The 21,457-nt window shown below is 38.4% G+C and overlaps 1 protein-coding gene across 2 annotated transcripts; it reads left to right on the forward strand.

The window, feature by feature from the left end:
* The first annotated feature begins 293 nt into the window (after nt 1-293).
* Nucleotides 294-18,440, forward strand: LOC126840212 (ichor). 2 transcript variants are annotated; one of them, XM_050575813.1, is made up of 3 exons: nt 294-1,414; nt 12,471-12,719; nt 15,590-18,440. In XM_050575813.1, exon 3 carries the CDS (start codon nt 15,688-15,690, stop codon nt 17,050-17,052), a length of 1,365 nt encoding a protein of 454 aa, XP_050431770.1. In that variant the 5' UTR covers nt 294-1,414; nt 12,471-12,719; nt 15,590-15,687; the 3' UTR covers nt 17,053-18,440. The 2 variants fall into 2 exon arrangements, with proteins under 2 accessions (XP_050431770.1, XP_050431771.1); XM_050575814.1 differs by having other exon boundaries at nt 294-766.
* The last annotated feature ends 3,017 nt before the right edge of the window (nt 18,441-21,457 follow it).

The following is a 21,457-nucleotide window of genomic DNA, read 5'->3' on the forward strand; positions in this document are numbered from 1 at the left end:
AGTGTAACGCCGCCGTAGCGTGCGCGCGCGCACCGCCGAAAAAGGGGGACCGGTCCGGCAGCGCTCACCCGGGTGAGATGAGGAGGGGAACCGAGAGAAAGAAGAAAGACCGTGTGTGTGTGTGTGTGTATAAATCGTATACAGGTGTATGTATACCTGTTGCCGTGCGGGAAACGAAAGAAGAAAACAAAACTCGGCCGGCCCGGCGCCCCCCCATCGCAACCGCATTCCCCCCCAAACGATTATTACTTTTTTTTTAGGCCCCGCCGCCCGGGCAGGCGGCGACACGCGCATACGCGTCAATACACTCTGTGCGCTTAGTATCTCGCGGACGCGCCGGACGTGGATTTATGCCCGACAGGTCGTCTCGTCTTCGTCGTCGTCGGTTTTTTGAAATAAAATTGTTTTTTTTTAAAAATACATTCGACTCGTTGTGTTCAGAATACGCATTATATCGTGGTGTACAGTGTCGAAAATTCACCCTAGACGAGCTGTGCGATCGCGCGTTTAATAAAAAAAAAGTGTGCGCTACGAAAAATTGTCATATTTTTTTAATTTCGATATTCCTCATTAAGCGCCCAGTGCGGTCCGCGTGCGTGTCCCTCCGGCCCGGGGCACGAAACAAATTTATATTTAAATATATTATTATTATTATTATACGTAAATACGCGGTATATAATAATATTGTAATATAAATATTAAAATACGAGTGCGTTGTGTCCACGAACGCGATGAAAAGCCGCTATTACTTTCGAATGCTGTAACAGTAAGCTCGATTACCTTAAACTATACTATACCTATATAGAAAGCAATTCAAGTTTAAAAAAAATACGTTTATATATTTTTTTTTGAAACACACACACTGTGAAACGAAAAAAAAACATAAACGTGTTCCGGACGTCTACTCTGAGAGAAGAAGCAATACGCGATACTTGACATAGGACTTTATTGTTTTTATCATTCATGCACCCGTTGCCGGAAACTTGGCAAAGGGTTTTCTTTTCGGTATCTCCGGCAGTGGACGTTTGGAACGCGTTGTAGTAGACGGGATATAGTTTATCGTTTTTTTTTCTGAAAGAAATCCTCCTAATCAACACCGTGCTATTTGTGCCATTAACGTACAAACTCCTTTAGACGACCACCCCCGAACATCCCTTCAAAGCCGCGCACACAGTGTGTTTTTTTTCTTACAATCGCCACCTTAAGCGAAAGATCCGCGGCCGATTTATTTCTGTAATTTCAGGTGAACACCGCCGATAGTTGTTTTTTGTATTGTTACTTTTAATTTTTTATCAATAATCGGTAAATACAAATGACTTTGTGAAAAATATCTATTTTTTTTTTGTTTTTTTGTTATAATTTTTTCTCGGGGTGAATGACCGTCGACGAGGACTCGCCCTTTAATGAGCAACAGGTAAATTCATCTATAAACTTGGGATTACCGTAATATAATTATTATATTTTTACCGTCGGTGATTTAATACACTTTCTTCCGGATCTTTACTCGTGACTTCAAAACCCATATTCCACAAAAGAAAAATATGAACCCCATACAATTTTAACATCTATAAATTATTAAATCTTCTAACTTTTTACTACCCATATTATTACGTTACAAACTTTGATTTTGAATCCGCCAGATGCATGAATATATAATCTATATATATATATAATATTGCTAGAGAAATCTTTTTTTTTTAACTTTTTTTTTTTTACTCTTAGCCTCGTCAATAGTAATAGTAATTTCTATACATAAACGACCCGTCCACAGCACGAATGTACATAATATATATATACTATAATATTTATAAATAACTTAATTGACTTATAGCGTTAATTAAGTTAAGCCTTTTTTATATTATAAATAAAAAATAATTACTCGCTATGATACGCTTGTTGTACTAATATTGTATGATGATGTTAACAATTATATGCGTATAAAATCCAATAATTCGCAATCGCTCTCGACCGGAGACTTTAACGACCGAGTTCGAATATCGTTATACACAATTGCTGTACAAATTGTTTAAAAAGGTTTGGCGACCAAGCTAAACCGAATTGCTTAAAAACAAAAAGTGCAAAACGATTAGGTAGGTATCGAATAATATATTATATGATCGGGTGTAGGTACAGATTTAAGTTTCGTGCGACATGCGTTCAACCTGATTATGCCGTATCCATATATTATTATAGCGCTGTGGAGCACGGCGGCCGGACACCGAGACAAAAGATGCAAATTTCATCTGTCAATAATTCATATGTTTTCATAGCCCGACCGTATACGTATAGTACTATACATATATGTATATAAAAATAATACACGTTGTCGCGCACAACGCCTGTGTCTTACAAGTCTATATATATTATTATCTATATGCTCAACGATTTGCGTGCCGACTTTAATATGCGGTCGGTCCTAAACGCGACACTCGCCGGTACAACGTTAAACACACCGGCCGCTTATGTGATACAGGGCGATCGCCGGCAGCTGTTATAGATCCATTATTCGATGATGGAATATTAATAATAATAATAGGTTTAATGTACAATGCTCTGCTAAGCCTGCGTAAACGGCTAACCGGCAATATTATACAGCCAAACGTGCACTTGACTCGGGGGGACGACGTTTCGTCAACAAAACGGGCCTATTATCTTATTAATAGTCGAACAATTAATACACGGTCGTTTCGTATATTATATGTAACGCACGCACACACATGTAGATAATATACTATACCTACTACACACGGTTGTTGTGTTCGGCATCCCGGACCTAGCCGGCTCCCCCCGGATCAACAGGTGACATTAATAATTATTATTAACCGTCGTCAACCACACCGGCGGTAGCGATAAAAATCTCCGCGCCGATACTCTTCCATCCGGTTCGGATTTTGGTTCCGGGATTCTTATAATATAATAATACTAATAATAACCAATACGGCCGTAGTATATAATGTTATAATGGTAATAATACAGATATCAGATTTCGGATTCGCATTGTGTCCGGGGCGAAACAATATAAACAGAACGGGGCAAAAACAAAATTTAACCTAACCTAACCGATACGCGCAGATTGCACGTACATTTTTCATGCGCTTTTTCTAATAACTATAATATTTATGTATCACACATCACTTGAAGAACCGATCGGATCGTCCCGGCGATAATGTACGCCTTAGGACTTAGGTCTATGGTGCGTGCACCAGGATGTCGACACATCGTGTGTTTTCATTGTTATAGGCGCCCGACCATTATGAAGCTCTTTTTTTTAAAAACGATTAAAATTTCATTAAATACCAGTTGTCGCGTTTTTTTTAAAACGTGATTTTTGGCGGCCAATGTCGAGTCATTTTTTTTTTTTTTTGTCATAAGTATTATGCGTTTGTGCGTACGAACGTCTCCCGAGCTGTTGTGGGCCAGTGGGTCGAACGGCTGACCGCCGCCGCCACCGCCGTCGCTCTACCGCAGACCAGTGGTTTCTATATTATCATAGTGCCCTGCCGGCTATAAACTGTGTTCTCTAACGCTGTTTACTACTACCACTACTGCTGGAAAAGCGCGTCGAGTATGAAATGAAAAATGAAAATTTGATTTGAAAAACAAACGACTTTATCGATGTCGCTGTGTGTGTGTCCGAATCGAATGGGTGTAGTGCAGTGGCGTCCGACGGCCTTCCGCTGTTGTCTTGGTCTTGGGTACGAACCGCGTCAGCCGAATCGATTAAAATTAATTTCCCAAAAAATAGTTACGACACGGATATCGACCGGATTTAAACTCCCGAGGGTGGCAAAATGGTTTAAGTACCGACACACACACGCGGGCGCGCGGTTAATCCGTTTGAGAACCAATTGAAGAGTAGGTGTGTATACCGTTATGTTTGCGCCGAGAATGTGGCACGTTCTATGTGCGTACGGCCGTACTAAAAACACTGGCAAGCCGCGGACTCTGGTAGTATAGTATAGTGTAATATTATACTTATATACATATGATATTATGTACCATAGGTCGGTATAAATTATTATTGTGTGTGTACAAAGGTATGACCGACAGGTCGTTTCGCTTCATTCATCTCAAACGCCGCCGTCGCATGTGTCTAAAGACAATCGACACAAAGGGTTATTATAACGCTAATTATTATTCTTACCGTCTCGAGATAGTTTTTTTTAAAATTATTTTCGTTTATTCTTTTCTTAGATACCATTTTACCCGTTCTCTCCCGTGTAATTTATTCGTCCGTCGTGTTTTTTTGTTATTCTGCTCATTCATGGTACAAAAGCGATTTGCAGACTACACACGACACAAAGGCTCACACTAGTCCTGTCAACGTTCCGAAATCGATCACTTAACCAACGTGGTCGGTGACGCGACCGGGATACCATTTAAACGGCGTTTAATTAACATAGAGCTTAGAACACCGGTTCTAAAGGAAGTCTATAGTGCAACTCGGACGACAATCGGTAGGGGACACAACCCCTTGATTCCCGCCCCCTCCAAGTGACTATTGACTCATAACGCACTTTTGGCACATACTTTTTTAGTAGTCCAACTTCCGCGTCCTACGGTCAGCACAGTGACTGGGCGTTGCGCGTTCTCAAAAAATAAAAAACATTTACAGTAAAACCCGTGTGGGCATAAGTATTACAACCGTGCGCGCGACAAGCCAAACCTTTGCCCTAAACCGTTTGATATACGAATTCTACAATAGAAATTATTCAAATTGTATTGGATTAATATTCGAACGAACGGCGTGTCCGTGTAATTAAACTTGGAGATGGTCGGCTTCCAACGATGTGGGATAAAAAGAATTTGTCCAAAAACGTGTGCTCGCACCTCTCATACGGTGTGTCCCAAATGTACCGTTCGTCCGCCGGCAGGTCACTCGGAGTGGTAAAACGTCTTATATATATATATATATATATATACATATATTAGTGTGTCTTCAAAATAAAATCGGGTTTTCGTACGGCCGGGCAGTTGGCCTAGGCGCGTTTTTTTTTATAATTTATATATTATTATAATACAGCGTTTAGCCGGCTGTGATATATGACCGTTACCCGCGATGATTAGGACTTACCGCTGTGGATATTCTAATAGTATGTGGTATATTATACTAACCGCGCGGTCACACCCCAAAGCGATCGTTTTATAATTATTGTTACTAATAAATTATTATTATTGTTATTATAAACGTTAAGTACTTTGTACTGCATTTAGGCCGCTATACCTACACGGCACACACATACAGCAGTCACACACACTCGCACGATTAGTCAAGTATTTTTCCTGACATTAACAACATTAACTTGTTTTTGCTTCAACACGATATTAGGTACACTGTATTGTGTTTACAAGCAACTGTCGTCAATTATTTAGTCCGTAAGACCAAAATGTCACATAGGAATTTCGGTAAATTAAAACGCGCGCAAGTCGCTCTTGTACGACCAGTGACCACGTAGCCATGTAATTAAGCCATTTGTATTATATTACATACATATAGCTTTTGGCATTTTGTTCCTAATGCACGTTATACCAATCGTGTGGGTATAGGTCATGGTTAACGTAATTCGAAACCATAATGATTCCTATATTCGTCATTCAAAACACTTCAAATTCCTTGTTTTATATTCATCTTCTATTTGAGCGTTTCACGCCTGTGCGGTGTTAGGATTTTTATATTTATATTATTTTCTGTAGTACTCGGACAGAAGAGTTATAAGGCCGTTCATCCTTTTGGCCAAGAGAGTGTGATTTAACCCCAAAATTGTAAATTGGACTTATCCCCTTCTGGCCAAACACTCATAATCATTCTTATACAACGATACATCTATTTAATTAGGTACATTGAATTTATTAGTAATATATCCACATTCCAAGCTCCTGATCTTAATTCAGTGGCGCACATAACGTGGCCCCAGGAGTAGCTGCAACACTTTATACTTATACGTCTCCATGGGTATCAATCGAGACAAATTGGTGATAAAAACGCAGGCACTTAAATTTAGTTTGTGTACTTGGAAGTTGGATTCGTCACTTTGGTTTTTTTCTTTCTATAAAGTACATAATAATTGTACACCAAACACATATTTATAATTTTATCGACAAAAAAAAATGTATAAATACTATTAAATTTAAAAAAACATATTATAATAATTATATTCAAAAATCGCGTCATCAAAAGCGTTCGAGTTTTAAATGACATACTCGTTTGCTACAGAAAGTGCTAGTAATCTTATGTATGTAAGATCACCGTCTACATTTGTTAAATATGCATTAATAATACTAATACTATGATCAATCGTTTTAAATCGGCTTTAAACATTTTTTTTAACATTAACACATTTTGTAGATATACCGGGTGATTCTTTTAACGCCATACACTAGTTCACTCATATAATTGCAATTTTTCTAGTTATTAATTTTTAAAACAATTTTTTTATGTTAAATTACAGTAATAGACAATTTTCACATTTTTATCTTTTTTAATATTTTCTAGAGCTTTATCAACTTTGGAAACTTAAACGGTAATATATATATATATATATATATATGTATTTAGTTGACTTTTTAAATTAAAAAATAACTTGCCGAACATGTAGACTGATTGATAACCAGTTTTTAACGCCATATTATGAAAAATAGATATATGTTTTTATTAATCTCTATGGAACCCCATTTTCCAACTCCAGTGTCTCTCCAGCATAATTATCATTTCCGTGGCACCCGACCTTAATTGAAATTTATGATTAAAACCGAGTAGTTTCGATAAAGCACAAGATTAAGAACCCGCACGCCGTAATGGAAACGCGCGCAGACGTTGATGATTCAAGCGATTCGACCGGCGGCCAAAGGAGGGGAAACGCGAGTCAGTGGTCAGGGGAAAGGAATAATGATATTTCTCCGTGTATATATATATATATATATATATATATATATATATATATATATATATATATATATTATTATTATTATTGTATGAATGTGCGTGTGGCAGGAGAGCGAGGCGGCACGAGGAACCGCATGCCGGCCGACGATAAAAAGTGACAGTCCGGATCGTCGGCCGAGCCGCGAACCGGGTTACCGTGTCATAAGTCTAGCCGGATGTTGTGTGCTTCTTATGTGTATGTGTGTATATAAATATATACATATGTATACATGTGCGTGTGTGTGTGTGCGTACTGTGTATACCTATACCAATAGACGCGGTCTGTAATGAACGGATTCAGTAAAAGTATTCTTCCTCCTACTGTGTTCCTATATTATTATTATGCTCTTCCCCTTTCTTATTCATCGCGGCTCACGCCCGTGTGCCGCCGCCGCCAACAGATTGCCATTTATAAAATATATATTGTTCCTTTTTTCTATTCTTTTTTTTTTCACCACGCCAATGACGTCATTCATAGTACACGTGTATTAAATTATTATAAAAATATATATTGCACGCATAAGCTCGATATATATATATATATTTTTGTTTGCATTATAATATCCGAGGCCGTCGACCGACCGACGCTGTTCATAATATTATATTATTATTATTATATACACGTATATTAATCTTATTCAATACAATATTACGCATATATGTATTTCGCACGAGCATTTTCCGAGAATATCATTTACTTACGCTTTGCCCGATAATCGTAAAAGCGTATACTCGGCTAAGCGAGACGACGTATCATTTTGCATATCTATTCAGTACGGTTTTTGAGTTTTTTTTTTCATTTAAAAAAAAACCAAGACCAACGTGTTTTTGTCGCGTTAGTAATAGGTCCAGTCGGTTTTAATCGATGTCGTGGAGGTGGAATGACACAAGAGGGTGCCGATTATTGTGTAGAATGTAGTCGTACAAAGGGTTGGCATAAATTGGGCGCCCCAGGGTACACTGGCTGTAAACATCTTAAAATTTATTTTAACCTATTGTAGCATCTCGAGACTTCTTTATATTTTTATTTTTTGCTGTACTTTCTTTTCAGTAATAAAATAACTGTAAACTAATACCATTTCAAGTAACAATTAACCGCCTATTTAAGTATAGTAAAATACTTTTAGTATTATACTTAATGGTCGGCGATGGTGAAGGTATAATAATATTTAACTGAGCTGCGTATTTTTTTATAAATTGTCTTATTTATTTGTTTTTTTACTATTCTCGATTGGTAATCATTTTCGAGGAAAAGTAAAAAGTGGATTTACAACCGAGAATGGAATGTACCCTTATTATGGTCAATGGATTTGACTAGTTCCGTTCTGGAACGCTACGGTGGAATGTCTGACAGATAGTAAACACTTTTTGAAAGTCGACAATTGAAATAATCCCAAGTCTATTAAGGTTGCTTAATAAAATCATAAATCTTATGATGTTCTAATTGTCTAATTAACGAATACAACGTATGTCAACCAAATGTAACCATGTCATTGACGACACTTCTTCGGTTGACAATAATTTGATTCAACCGATAACTCGCGATGGCATTCAAGCCAACGATACAAAAATATAGGTAAAATAAAAATAAAATAAATTATTCAAATTAAAAGGAATTCCAAGCGTATGTAGGTAACACTTATGACCGTTCGAACGACGGTCGTTAAAAGTTTAAACTGTTATAAAAACAAAACAACCGTGCCCGAGTGTTTTTATTTCATTTTATTTTTATATAAGGTGTTATTAATTTTTTTTTTTTCAAAATCACGCCACTCTTGTCTTCGATTGTTTATTACCTTTGCGGCTGCGGTTCACATCTGGGCTGTTTCACGGTTGAACCGTATTCAACGGGCCATAAGTGGGTCAATGATTTGTTTCCTTCGATATTTCCCCCCCGACCTCCCCTACTCGTCAACCGATTGTCCGGATGACTGGTGACAACAGCAACAGCTCTACGACGGCGTATCGTTCCATTGTCATTGTCTTAAGTCGTTTTTTTTTGTAAATTCGTAAATCATTCGCCATTTAGAGGTCCTCGTTATTTTTAGACTTATTCATCTTTACGCGCGCTACAATCCGTTTTTTGGAATGTTCGGTTATGTTTATTTACCTGTACAAACTGAGCATGTATAGTCGAACGTCTTACATCCGGATTATCAAACGCACTGGAAAACCTGGTATACCAAAAACGCGGTTGTGTGTCGACCCGATTTCGGCGTTTTGGTCAAGAACACGGATCGCCGCACCCGGAACTCAATGCTAAAATTCGAATTGCTCATGTCAAATAAAAGTAGCCACGCCGCAATAACGTTAGATCGCAATAAAATTGCATTATTATTATGGAATGGTATCGAATATAATGAAATACTAGTATTTGCTAAAATAAAATAATATATTATGAGAGGGGAAACCCATAGGTACACCTGTCCGTGAGTGTTGAGTTCATTATTCACAGTGGCGGCCTAGACGGACAATGCCTAAGTGTTGTGCATGTGCTGTGTTTTGGAATGTCCAAGAGGTTATGTAATTTGTCGGCTGACTCACTGTCGTCGTCGTCGTCTTATGTCGTCATGCGACGACGGAAAATTCGTTGTTTGGCTCAATTAAATCAATTAAGCGTAGATAGATTTTTTTTTTTGTTATTGTTGTTATGTGTTATGTATTAAAAAGAACACCCTTTTGTGGCACACGTCAAGTCTGGCGAGACCTCGACACGCGGTGTTATAATATAGTACACTGTACGTCTCGGAATAGCTGTAATAGAGTGTTGATAAACTATCCATAGTCTGCGTTTATATTAAAAATTCAACAGATTTTTTTTCTATTTTATTATTGTAAAGAACAACGAGGACTGTTAACAAAAAAACGCAAGTGTTTATCAAAAAGTCGAATATTAACTACCTATTGTTATTCGCCGTGCTAACCATTATAAGTACCCCGGGCCAATTATTACGGTTCAACGCGAACGTTTTTACTTTAATAATAATATTCAAATGATACCACTCGTAGACTTATAGTCGATTCTCTTTTGAACGTTTACCGGTTTTTTTGGTTTTGTGCCGGGTGTAGAGTTTAATATAAAACGATTAGCGCGACAAATAAACGGCATTGCGGTTCGCCGACATGTTATTCCAAGGCGACAGTAAATGGCTGTTAACCTCATCGCTGTCGTCGCGTATTGTCTCAATGTCTGAATTTAATTGTTTAGTTACGACACACGGTATAACGCGTTGTGTATCTCTGCGCAGGCAAAGCGTCTTTGGGTTAAGCGTTTGTCGCCCAGCGCGCACTTCGGATCAATTGGCCGTGAAGCGTATAACGGCGTCTCCGGCGGAGAGACCCTTCGCGACCGCCTTGAGCTGTTGTATTGCAATGATTATTGTGTTAATAAATGTTTGCTTTTCAATCGCTAAAATTATCTCTACACAACTCGTAGCTGGCCTTTCGACAACAGTTATCCGAAGAAGACATTTATAAATATCTATGTGAGCTCTCTCGCGCCCACCCAGTCGAACATGGTAGTAATAACAATATGTCCTTTTTACTACATTACATAATAATAATATAGATTCGCAGCTACCGGATAGTCGGTTACACATTAATATCATATTATGTTGTACGCGTATTGCAGACAAATTGTCCCGTTACGGGGTGTTGTACGGTTGCGCTGTGCTCGCAGCGGGTGTAGTGACCCCGGCATAAACTACCCTGTATTGTGTTGACAATAATAATAATATTAATATTGTAATCTGTACCGTTAGAATCACAGGATCAACATTTTATTTTTTTTGAAAACTAGGTTTGGCTAGGCCGGGATGGTTGAGGATGATAGTATATGTGTGATTGTGTGTATACAAAATAATTGGGTCGGCTTAACAACACACGGCCGTCACATGAGGGATTTATCTACAATAATCGTTTCTGGGACGCCCGCACGGCAGCGACGCGCACCGATGCGTTTAGCCACCGAGTTATTTCATTGTAATTATTTATTTATACATATATTTTTTAATTTTAATTTATATTATTTGTGTATATATACATGTGTATTATAGGTTTGTTTGCGAAACGCCGCGTTCGGTTCAAACGAAAAACTCGGTCTCCGTGCATTATTCGATTCAAGGGTATACCGATATTGACTTGTGTGTGTGTGTGTTTATTTAATTGGCAGACGAAGGGGACGGTGGAGGGGCGAGCGATTTTATAAGACAACGCACTTGCCCGGTGTTCTAGCTGTCGCCACGTGCGTATAGGTATAGCCGCCGTACGTAATGCTTTTGTGACATTGTTCTGGTCTATTTTGATAATATATATTATTATTACTACTATCTAGTGTAGTATATAAAATGTATAATAATATCATGCACCCTGGACTGGCCGTAGGTATTACCCCCGGCACGTACACGCTCGGTGGGCGGTTTATGTACGAGATGCGCGTTTCGCACCCGATCCGGGGACAAAACCTTTTTACGATTTTATTGTTGTTTTGGTCGTGGACCGTTTTGTTGGCGGATTAAGATAGTATAATATTATATACAACACATAATAAACGCGAGTACACCCGAAATGCCGGTCTCGACAACGGTAACCGACGACCGGCTGTGCGCGCCAAAACCTTATGTATTTTGGACCGTTTTGCTCGTTTTTGGTAAATCATTTTCGATTGTGTCGGACCGAAAGGCGTCCGTCGATAAACCCGCTATTTGTCCATTGTGCAATAATAATAATAATATCATCTATCGCCGCACAATAGCCTTGTATTATTGGCATACTACCCCCAATATTCGCACGTTTCAGTATTACCAATATCCATTTATAATGTTTGTGTTCACCAAGTCATCCGCTTGGGAAAACGATCAAACTATAAGAAATCTAAGAATAACACATTATCGTTAGCTCCTGATAAGTATTCGTTTGATACTGTCGCCGCACGTCCATCGACTGATGGACAACAGAGTTGTCGAAAATAAAATAAAAAACACTCCCCGAAAATTCAACCCTATTATTATACTTTACATAAACGATAATGGTCGATAATTGCGCTCGTTATAATGCGATTGCGAGTTATTATATAAATCATTGGATAAAACTACCGCGGAACGCCTTAATGATAGGTACAACAACTATATGAAGTGGGTACTTAATGGAAGCACTTTGCCGTTAATTAATATAGTATGGTAAATAATATACATAAATGATATTATAGATAATAGATTTTCTCGGAATCAGATATACTCGCATAATAACAATGATGTAAATAATTGTACAATTGCATTATGAAAACAATATATAAATATAATATATACATAACATAATTTAACATGTGTATGTATTTAGGACTAAGGATAATTAGATATCTATATGTAAACTATATAGTAACGAATAATCGACTAACGCTTGCATGCCTATAGTTTTACCGGACAACATTATTTTGGGTAATGTTGTCGTTATACATAAATTACTCTATACTAATAACACTATATGATGATTGGCACGTGTAAATTTTAATTTTTGTTTTTTTTTTTTTTTTGGTTATTGCTCACTTCAGGGTAGAGTTTGACATCCGTAAACGTCGTTCAACCACTGATCAAACGCACCTGTTTAGGACACGGTGCGCGACCGCTTGTAGAAAATTGCCGGCCACCCACAAGACTGCCAGTGCGGACGACGACCAACAGCCGTGGTATTATGCGAGTTGCATATGTGCCGCTGCCTCATCGGTCGAGATGAAATCGTCCGAAGACAACAAGTACTGTGTCGGTCCTGACAAACCGCACATTCCGGCCAACTCTTGGAAGTAAGTACCGACAAGCAAATATCACAAATTCGACCGTACACCACTTTGTTTAGCCGCACTAAGATAAAAACATTTTTTTTTATTAATACCTATATTGTGTCTCAAAATAACTCGGGGGGGGGGGGGGGTTATTAGGTGAAAAAGTCCAAAGGGCCTTTTGGACATTTAAAAACTAGGTTCAGTTCAATTCGGCGTCAAGTGCATGATTGATGTGTAATAATCATTTCTAGCGAGACATTTAGTTAAGGCGTGTCGAAAGAAGGGAGAGATTTAAAATAGTACAAGAGGACACCTGGGTAAGCGGGTGTAGCGGGTGGATGTTATCAGGGGCACATGTATTAGCATTTTTATACATTGGAATTCACCGTTTCGTCCCCTCTCTCGAGACTTCCAAACTCAAATGTTTCAAACTACTTGTTTTCGACAATTATTGGCTCAAATAATCATGAATGTACGGGCAACGAGCGTTGTGGTGACAACTATAAAATGTCGTGTAGAACTTCAATGAGAATAGAAATGCCGATAACGAGAGATAATACCTACTTCGTTTTGTTTACACAGTTAACAATCATTTACGATAGCCCTAAAAATACATTGGTCAAACAATAATAATTATGATTGTACACAACTTTATCACTGCACGCTGTTGACCATCATCAGCTGCTGCCGCCGTGGTCGACTTTACTTACAGGTCGGACGGGGAAGTAGTATAATATTATGGTGACCCGCCAACAACAATACTGTGTTATAAAATATGTAGTGCTGTGCTTGTACCAGTTGTCCGTCGGTAATAACAATATTAAGTGCGTTTCTTCTACATTATATTTTATTATTATGGACTAAAGAGCCGACACGGGCCTATATTATTATATGACCATTTTTCACGGTAGACCCACTTTTCCGATAATTACCCGTTTTTCTTCGAGTCCGTACCGATCCGCTTTATAACAACATTATTATTATGTATTGATCTCTGTATGTTACGGTGTTTCGCGATCCGTCCCATCAAGTCTGATTTGGGTTGCCGGTCGGTGGTTTACAGTCATTTTGACTTGATAACAGCTAAATCAATTGTTTATTATAACACGTTAATAACGCGCGCGTCTCTAAACCGGACCGTCCCGTGTCGTTTAGGTAATACCGCATCATAATGTTGTTGTATATTTGTCGAATTATTGAGCAATACACAAGCTGTAGTCGTTTGCCAAGGTAATGTACGTCGTATAGGTACGCATAGGTCGGTTAGGTTACACTACAGCATTATGCATTATTTGGGTTTAGAGATGACTCACGGGGGGAATAGTTCAGCTAGCTACGATGATGATGTTGTCAGTGATCTCCATAAATATATATGTATATATACCAGGTAGGATGAACATTATATTTTTCTCTGTAATAACGTTAGTCTCGGAAAACGGGTCGGTGGTAAAAAAATAATAATAATAAACCTCGGATGACACGACACGTTGGCTCTTCTAGGTACCTATAATAATATGTACAAACGTGAAAAAATAGGTAAATTTAACAACGCGTCGCAACCGACCGGCGGATAATATGCCTTTTGTGCACGTCCAAAGGCTACCTAATTGTCGCGGGCAAAACTAAGGGACAATTTTGTTTTTTGGGGAAGAAAAAAAAATAGGTAAAAAAACCGTCTAGGTAAGCCCGGACCGGCACGTTTGCTTCCCGCCGGCCGACTCGGTGCACCCGAAACAGTAATGCGCGCGACACCGGACTTGACGGTTACAATAATATTATATCGTGGTGCGGTTATGCTTGTCCGCGGTAAAACGACATCAGCTGTAAAGATGGCCGGTCCGAATTCGTTTAGGATAAACACGGCACACGAGATCAACTTGAAATGGCTGCACTTCGACTTGTACTACAAGCGACGACACCGTTGGTCAGGTAACCCGATAAAACGCATATAATTATGGTATTTAGCTTTTAAACGACCGGCACCGAACCCGTTTGGCAATATGATTATTGACAATATTATAATTTTTGTTTTTTGATTAAAAAAGAATATATTCGACATAAGCAATAGCAACGGCGTAGGTGCCCACGGCGATATCTCGTTGATACGACGGATGCGGTGAACAAATATTGATTTTGACAACAGCAGCCGAAAAAACTTATATTAATCTCTCTGTCTAGGCTATATTTCTATTATACTGTTATAATTATGTTTGCGGAGCGACGCTGCCGATAGGTATAGCGATAACAATGTAATATTGTAACGTTGTTAAACTCAATAACTCGATCGATATACCGATTAGGTACGACCACCGCGGGAAGAACCGACGCTAACGGCCTAAACCGGTTGATACTGGCGGATTTCGGATATAATTTAAATCGTTGAAATGCTAAAGAGTTATTGATTATTGTATCCTCCTACAATAAACTCGCCCAATAGGTAAATAAAAATAATAATTAATATTTTCGCTGAACGCGATAGACCATAATATTATGTAATTGCGTTATTAACAAAATTCAGTGGCTTGTGTTCTATTTTTTTTTTTGGAAAATTGTGTTATCCTAGACAGCAAACAAATTTAAATGTTATCAATAAATTTTTAAGGTATCGGTTGTAAAAGATTAAAAAATAATTCATATTCTAAATGATATAGTATTATTAATTTCCAAACGTCGTTGCTGTAAAATTATTTTAAAAAATCCCCTAAATACATCTGTGCGTTATTTCTAACTAAATAATTGTGCGCTTTTTTTCAAATTGATTTGGTATAATAAATGACAAAACGGGTAAAAACAGATAAAATATAGTGCGACGAAATATAGTTAGTTATTATGTCGATGTGAGTTCATGTTATATACGTATTTGGATTAATGTGTGTGGGGGTGTGTTTCAGGAGTGCTGGATGATAGTATCTCTCGGGGCAGCCAGTCTGTAGAACCACCCCAACTGGATCCCGAGTGGCTGAGGGCGGAGACGAGCGGCGACCCCCTAATGCGGCTGTCCAACGGCAGCGAAGGAACCACTGAGTCCATGGTGGAGATGTTGCAGTTCAACGAGCACTTCCTGGACGAGGACGGGGCGAAATTCATGCTGAACCCCGCCGAGCTGGACGACCTGTTGGGACGCGATCAGTACGCGGCCGACGGCTCACCGGTGGTACCGTCGCAACAGCAGCAGCAGCCCAGTAGCCTCGAGCCCAACAACAAGCCAACAGCGAATTTCGCCGACCTCAAGCCATTGATGCCGTTCCACACAATCACCGAACGCGTCAACATCAACGGCATACCCGGTCACCATTACCAGTCGATAGCGGCCAACAATCGAGTGGCCGAGAACAACAACAACAACACGGCCACGGCCAACAACAACATGTATTACCAAAACGAATACCTCGTCACGTCGTCCACCAACGCCAACTTGCCCAAGTTCAAGGAAGAAGTAGACACGTTCGTAGACAATCAATTCGACGAATTCGAGATGTTAATGAGAAGCCCGTCGTTCGGCCCCGACACCACGGTGACGGCTAGTGATCACCCGGTGGACGGACCGGACGAGTGGCTCGGCGTCGCTGACGAATGGCCGTCGTACGACCATCCCAACGGATCGCCGCAGGATAACAAGGCCGGTATTCTGGCCGACGTCACCATCCACGATTTAGTGGCCAGTTCGCAGTTCCCCGGTATCCCCAACGGCGGCTACCATCAGCAACCGATGCAGAAACCGCTGTACCAACAGCAACCGCCACCGCAGCAACAACAACAACCGCAGCCCCGCGACATGGTAACGTCCAACGTGCCGCCGGCACCACGACCCGGTGCCGCGGCTTTCATGCCGCTGCTGCAGAATCGCCTGCAAAACGGACCGGCCAAGGCGCCGCAGGACTATCACATGGACTGCGCGTCGTCGCCGTCGTCGTCGACGCCGTCTTATTTGGCGCACAGTCCGACCAGTCACGTCGTCAGCACCACCGACCTGGGGTACATACCGGCCGTACACAGTTCACGGCCGTCGCCGGAGTTCGCCCACACCACCACGCCCGGACAGGGCCACATGGCCGTCAAGAAGTCGAGGAACAGGAGCAAGGCCAAAGGGAACGGCGGCAACGGAGGCAATGGCGGTGCGGCCGCCAGGAGCACCGTGGTGTACTGTTCCGATGGAAACGTAGCCCGCGAGCGGACCGTCCACAACTGTCATATATGTAATCGCGGGTTCCTGAACAAGAGCAACATCAAGGTGCACTTGAGGACGCACACGGGAGAAAAACCGTTCCGGTGCGATGTATGCCAGAAAGCATTCAGACAGAAGGCCCATCTCATCAAGCACGCGCAAATACACAAACGCAGCGGCAGGGACTGAGACTCAAAGGTACCAAAATAATTACCAATCGTTTGAAAATCGTTTGTAATATTTGTTTAGTTGTCCCTCCTTACTCTCTCACTTTCTCACATAATATATTTTGCTTGTGAATTCCATTTAAAATCATGTGACCAAAGAAATTGAACGAATCATTACGATTGTACGACAATAATAATTATTGTTGTCGGTTCTGGTCGCGGAGTCTTTTTAAACATTTTTTTTTTTTTAAACGATTCGCTTATGTACATTTTCATTTTGACAAGAAATCGGTTAAAGCCCCGGGGAAACCGTCGAATCTCAAGTGTTGTTTTAATAGATTTGTAATAACCAAACGCGTTTTCATTAAAGAAACTCCACGATTATTAGTTTTTAAAAAGAAGTACAAAAAAAAAACTTTGTTTTGTGAATAATTATTTTACTGTTTATATGTTATTTTGTGGATGTGTCAATGACCACACAACAATTAAGAATGCAATTAAGTTGTTTACAATATTAATATTTAATTTTAACGATTTGTTTTTTTCTTTTTTTTTTTGTTATTTATTCGACGTCCTCGGTCATCTGCTAATTTATTATTTTGTGTCACACTCAAACAACGAATTTACGAATTGACTTATTATTATTTTTATTTATTTAATTTTTTTTTTTTACATATCAACTTCAGTACGAATTGTTTTCCATTAATTTATTATTATTGCACCGGGGACGTTATAATTATTTTGTATTATTATTATTTTATTTTTATTATTATTATTATTATTATTAATATTATTATTATTATCATCATTTTAATATTATTATTATTATTTTATCATTATTATTATTATTATTATTATTATTAATATTAGCATTGAGTAGTTTTATTATTCACTTGCAATTTGTTCTATGAATCACACTGCTACTTATGCTTTTGTACATAATTAATTTATATATTTAAACAATAAAACAGCCGTGGCGTACAGTTTAAATTTAATATTTCTATAAATTATTTTTGTAATTTATGTGTGTTTGACGAAAAACCCTTTACGCCACGTTCTAATTCGTTTCTGTGTACTTATAACGCGCTTATATACATGTATAGCTACAACTAGACTTTGTTTTGTACTTATTTATTTTGTATTTAAATTATTTAGTTTATTATTACTTGATTTTTTATTATGTAATCGGCAAGTGCTTTTTTTCCCCCATTACCCGTATAGTATTTAATATCTCAATAGTCGTTAATTTATTGTACTGTACTTTTGGTTGTAAGGTTAAAAAAATATGTGCATGTTTTATCGTTTTTTTTTCTTCATTTGTTAGACCTACCGCGGTTCTTGATTTTTGTTTTTATACAATAGAAATATATATATTATATATAAAATCTATGTTATATAATATGAATAAATGTGTAAGCAGTAATAAGTCTAAGTATTTTTCTTTTTTTTTTTTATCTTATAATTATAGTCATTGTCGAGTAATTATAAAAATCGATCGTAATACACATACACGAAAATACAAATAGTAACCTTTTTTTTTAGTAGTTGATCAGTATTTTTATTTTGTATAATTATTGGTCGAATAATATATTAATAGTATCTACTTATGTATTTTTTAAACGGAACGGTCACTAGTATTCTTAGATGAGCATGTGTTTAACGAAAACAAAAAAAAAACCACAGTTATCCTTTGGAGTTAAAAATAAGATGCAAAGTACCTATACAATAAGCGCAGTATAATTTATTTAAAACAATATACTTACCTGTCACTATAATATTATCTTTTCAACCAAAAACAAATAAATACATTTATAAGCCGTCGATTCGTGCAATTATTTTTATTTGTTTATTTTTATCAATCAAAAATATATGTACCTATGCGTATTTTAATCCCACAAAAAAATAAATTATAGTAATAATTGTCGAATCGACCGATAAAATTAACAAATCGCTAAAACGAAGACAAAAACGGCACGGTAAGTACATTTACCATTGAGTACCAATGAACATTATATAGGTATTATTATTTATGTACTTAGGTATAGGTATATGGGTATGTGGTGACCCCGATTCGGTCGGTCGATCCGTGCCGAATCCGCACAAAGTAACCGCGGCGGCGCGGCGTCGGTAAGCATGAATACATCAAGAAAATCCTTGGCAGAAAATTAATAACGAAAAAATAATAATACAAATAATTTGTTGAACGATATCGGTGTTGACGGGCCGTTGTATATATTATAACAATAATAATTATAATATTATATAACGTTAACACAATACAGAGCATTTTTAGCAACAATTTTTTGTATTTAACCGTTTTCCATCAAATTTTAGCGATTTTGTAATTATAATAATAATAACAATTACAAAATATTATAACTTATACTGCGTTGACCGATTTGTGTGCATTATCGTCACCAGACGTTTTTCGACGGCCAAAGACGGCCAACAAAAAAAATGGCCAAGTGAAATGGTACAATATATTATACAATTTTCATCGTTATTATTGTACACATACACTTATGGGCGTACCCTACACTTAGCAGTTGTCCGTGTAGTAAGTATACCGTGGAAACAACAATGTTTTACACCAATTATAATATTATTATTTTGTATTATTGTACAATGGTGGTGTCGCCGCCGCCGCCGCCGCTGTTGTTGTTTTTGTTGTCGTCGTCCGACTCGGCGGCACGGTGGAATAAATAAAACCACTTTTACCTTGTGGCCGTGCTCAGTCAGTAGCACGTTGACCCACTAAGACATCTTTCTCTCCGTCGGCCGTCACGGTTCTTGTATTGTGTGTGCGCGCACGTTGTCTTCGTTTATAGGAAGCCGGATACGACCGATACCTGTATATAATGGTACACTAATTATCATCAGTCGGTCTGTTAGAGCAGGAGAGGGGAACAACGAGGGGGATGTGGGGATCGCGAATTCGCCGTGTGCCGAAAATATACATGTATATGTATTTGCCAAATCCGGAATCAAAAATCGCGTGCGCCAATAAAAAAAAAAAAATACATACTACACCCGCCTTGGGAACCGGGCCACTTTCTCGTGACTCTGGCAGATTTGTTTTTTCGGCATATCCTAGACGGTTTTTTTATTAAAGAGGAGGCGGAGTAGAGGGACAAGGCTGTTCTACGAATTCGCCGTGACAAACGAGTTTACCGAGATTGTTTTATCAAAAATAATTTTAAAAATCTGCACAAAGGTTCCGATCCTGCATTGTTGGTAGCGCCGTGCTATTGTCTGTAAAGTACAAAGCCAGGGGCGATAGATTACGAACGGATGTTTTAAAATGCAAAGGTGTTTGACAATAATACAGAAACCGTGGTTAAATTTTATGTAAAATTTACTGTTCCGAACGACTAATGTGGGAACAAAGTACGCATGACAAAATTAAATTTTCAAAGGCTGTTAAATACTCCACTGAACGAATTTGGAGTTTTAAGCGAGGGGCGAGGCGTTATTTCTAATTATTAATCAATGGCGTTCTTCTTCGATAAAATCACATTTGAATGTACTATTAATTAAAAAAATTAGTTTGTTTTAAAATTAAGAAAAAACAAATTGTTGGTGTTGTGCCCTTGTAAATTATTAAAACAATTTTGGTACCTACTCCCGTCCAATTACTCTCATTTCTATAGTTAATGGAAGGCGTAATCACTAAATAGTAGTTTTATACTACAAGTTTTAGTTGCGGCCGATGAGTCAGATAGTCAGATGAGTCAGTAAGTATTAGAGTAGCTTATATTTATTTAATTAGATATTAAAAAAAACTATTTTCCACCCAATTGGTTGGTGGGTCTGTTTAAAGTTTTCGATCCACTATCAATCACAAATAACAAATAAGTTTGGCGCCACTGCGGTCGTGCTTCTCGGTGAGTAAGTATAACGCCATTAGACAGAGACTTCTTGGTACGTTCCCCTTTACCTCTACCAAAGTATTATACTGTTTATATATTATCGTGTGTATAAGCGGCGTTGGATAAATTGGACATTTTTTTTAACTGGTCGACAAGGCTATGAGGTTATGTGTAGGGGGAAATGTCTACGGCGCAATTCTTATAAATCCGGTTTTTCAAAAAACGAATTTTCTCTCGGAAACACGTGCACGATCGGCACGTTGTACTTCTTTTTTTTTAAACCATATTATAATTTCGTTTTATTCGATTGATTTGTGTAGAGTCTCCCAAACATCTGGACCGTACGTTAGATTTATACCAATCCAACTTGACACGGTCCGAGGGTAAACATTTCTACTGCTTCCCTAGTGCCTTTTATTATCGGTCATTATGGGCGTCTAGTATGGAGGAATGTCAGCCATTTTAATAACCGGGAGAAACGGAGCATTGGATACATTAGTAAATCCCCTCTTTTCACTACTTAAGACATAAAAATGCAAACAATTTCGGTGGGCCATA

The sequence above is a fragment of the Adelges cooleyi genome, unplaced genomic scaffold (genome assembly GCF_023614345.1).
Source record: "Adelges cooleyi isolate 19-005CV unplaced genomic scaffold, UGA_ACOO_1.1 ACOO_flye_CR_arks_rails_tigmint_CR_PRNA_376, whole genome shotgun sequence".
NCBI classification, from domain to species: domain Eukaryota; kingdom Metazoa; phylum Arthropoda; class Insecta; order Hemiptera; family Adelgidae; genus Adelges; species Adelges cooleyi.

Coding starts and splice junctions, on each gene's coding strand:
- LOC126840212 (XM_050575813.1), top strand. CDS start 15,688: ATGCGGCTGTCCAACGGCAGCGAAGGAACCACTGAGTCCATGGTGGAG.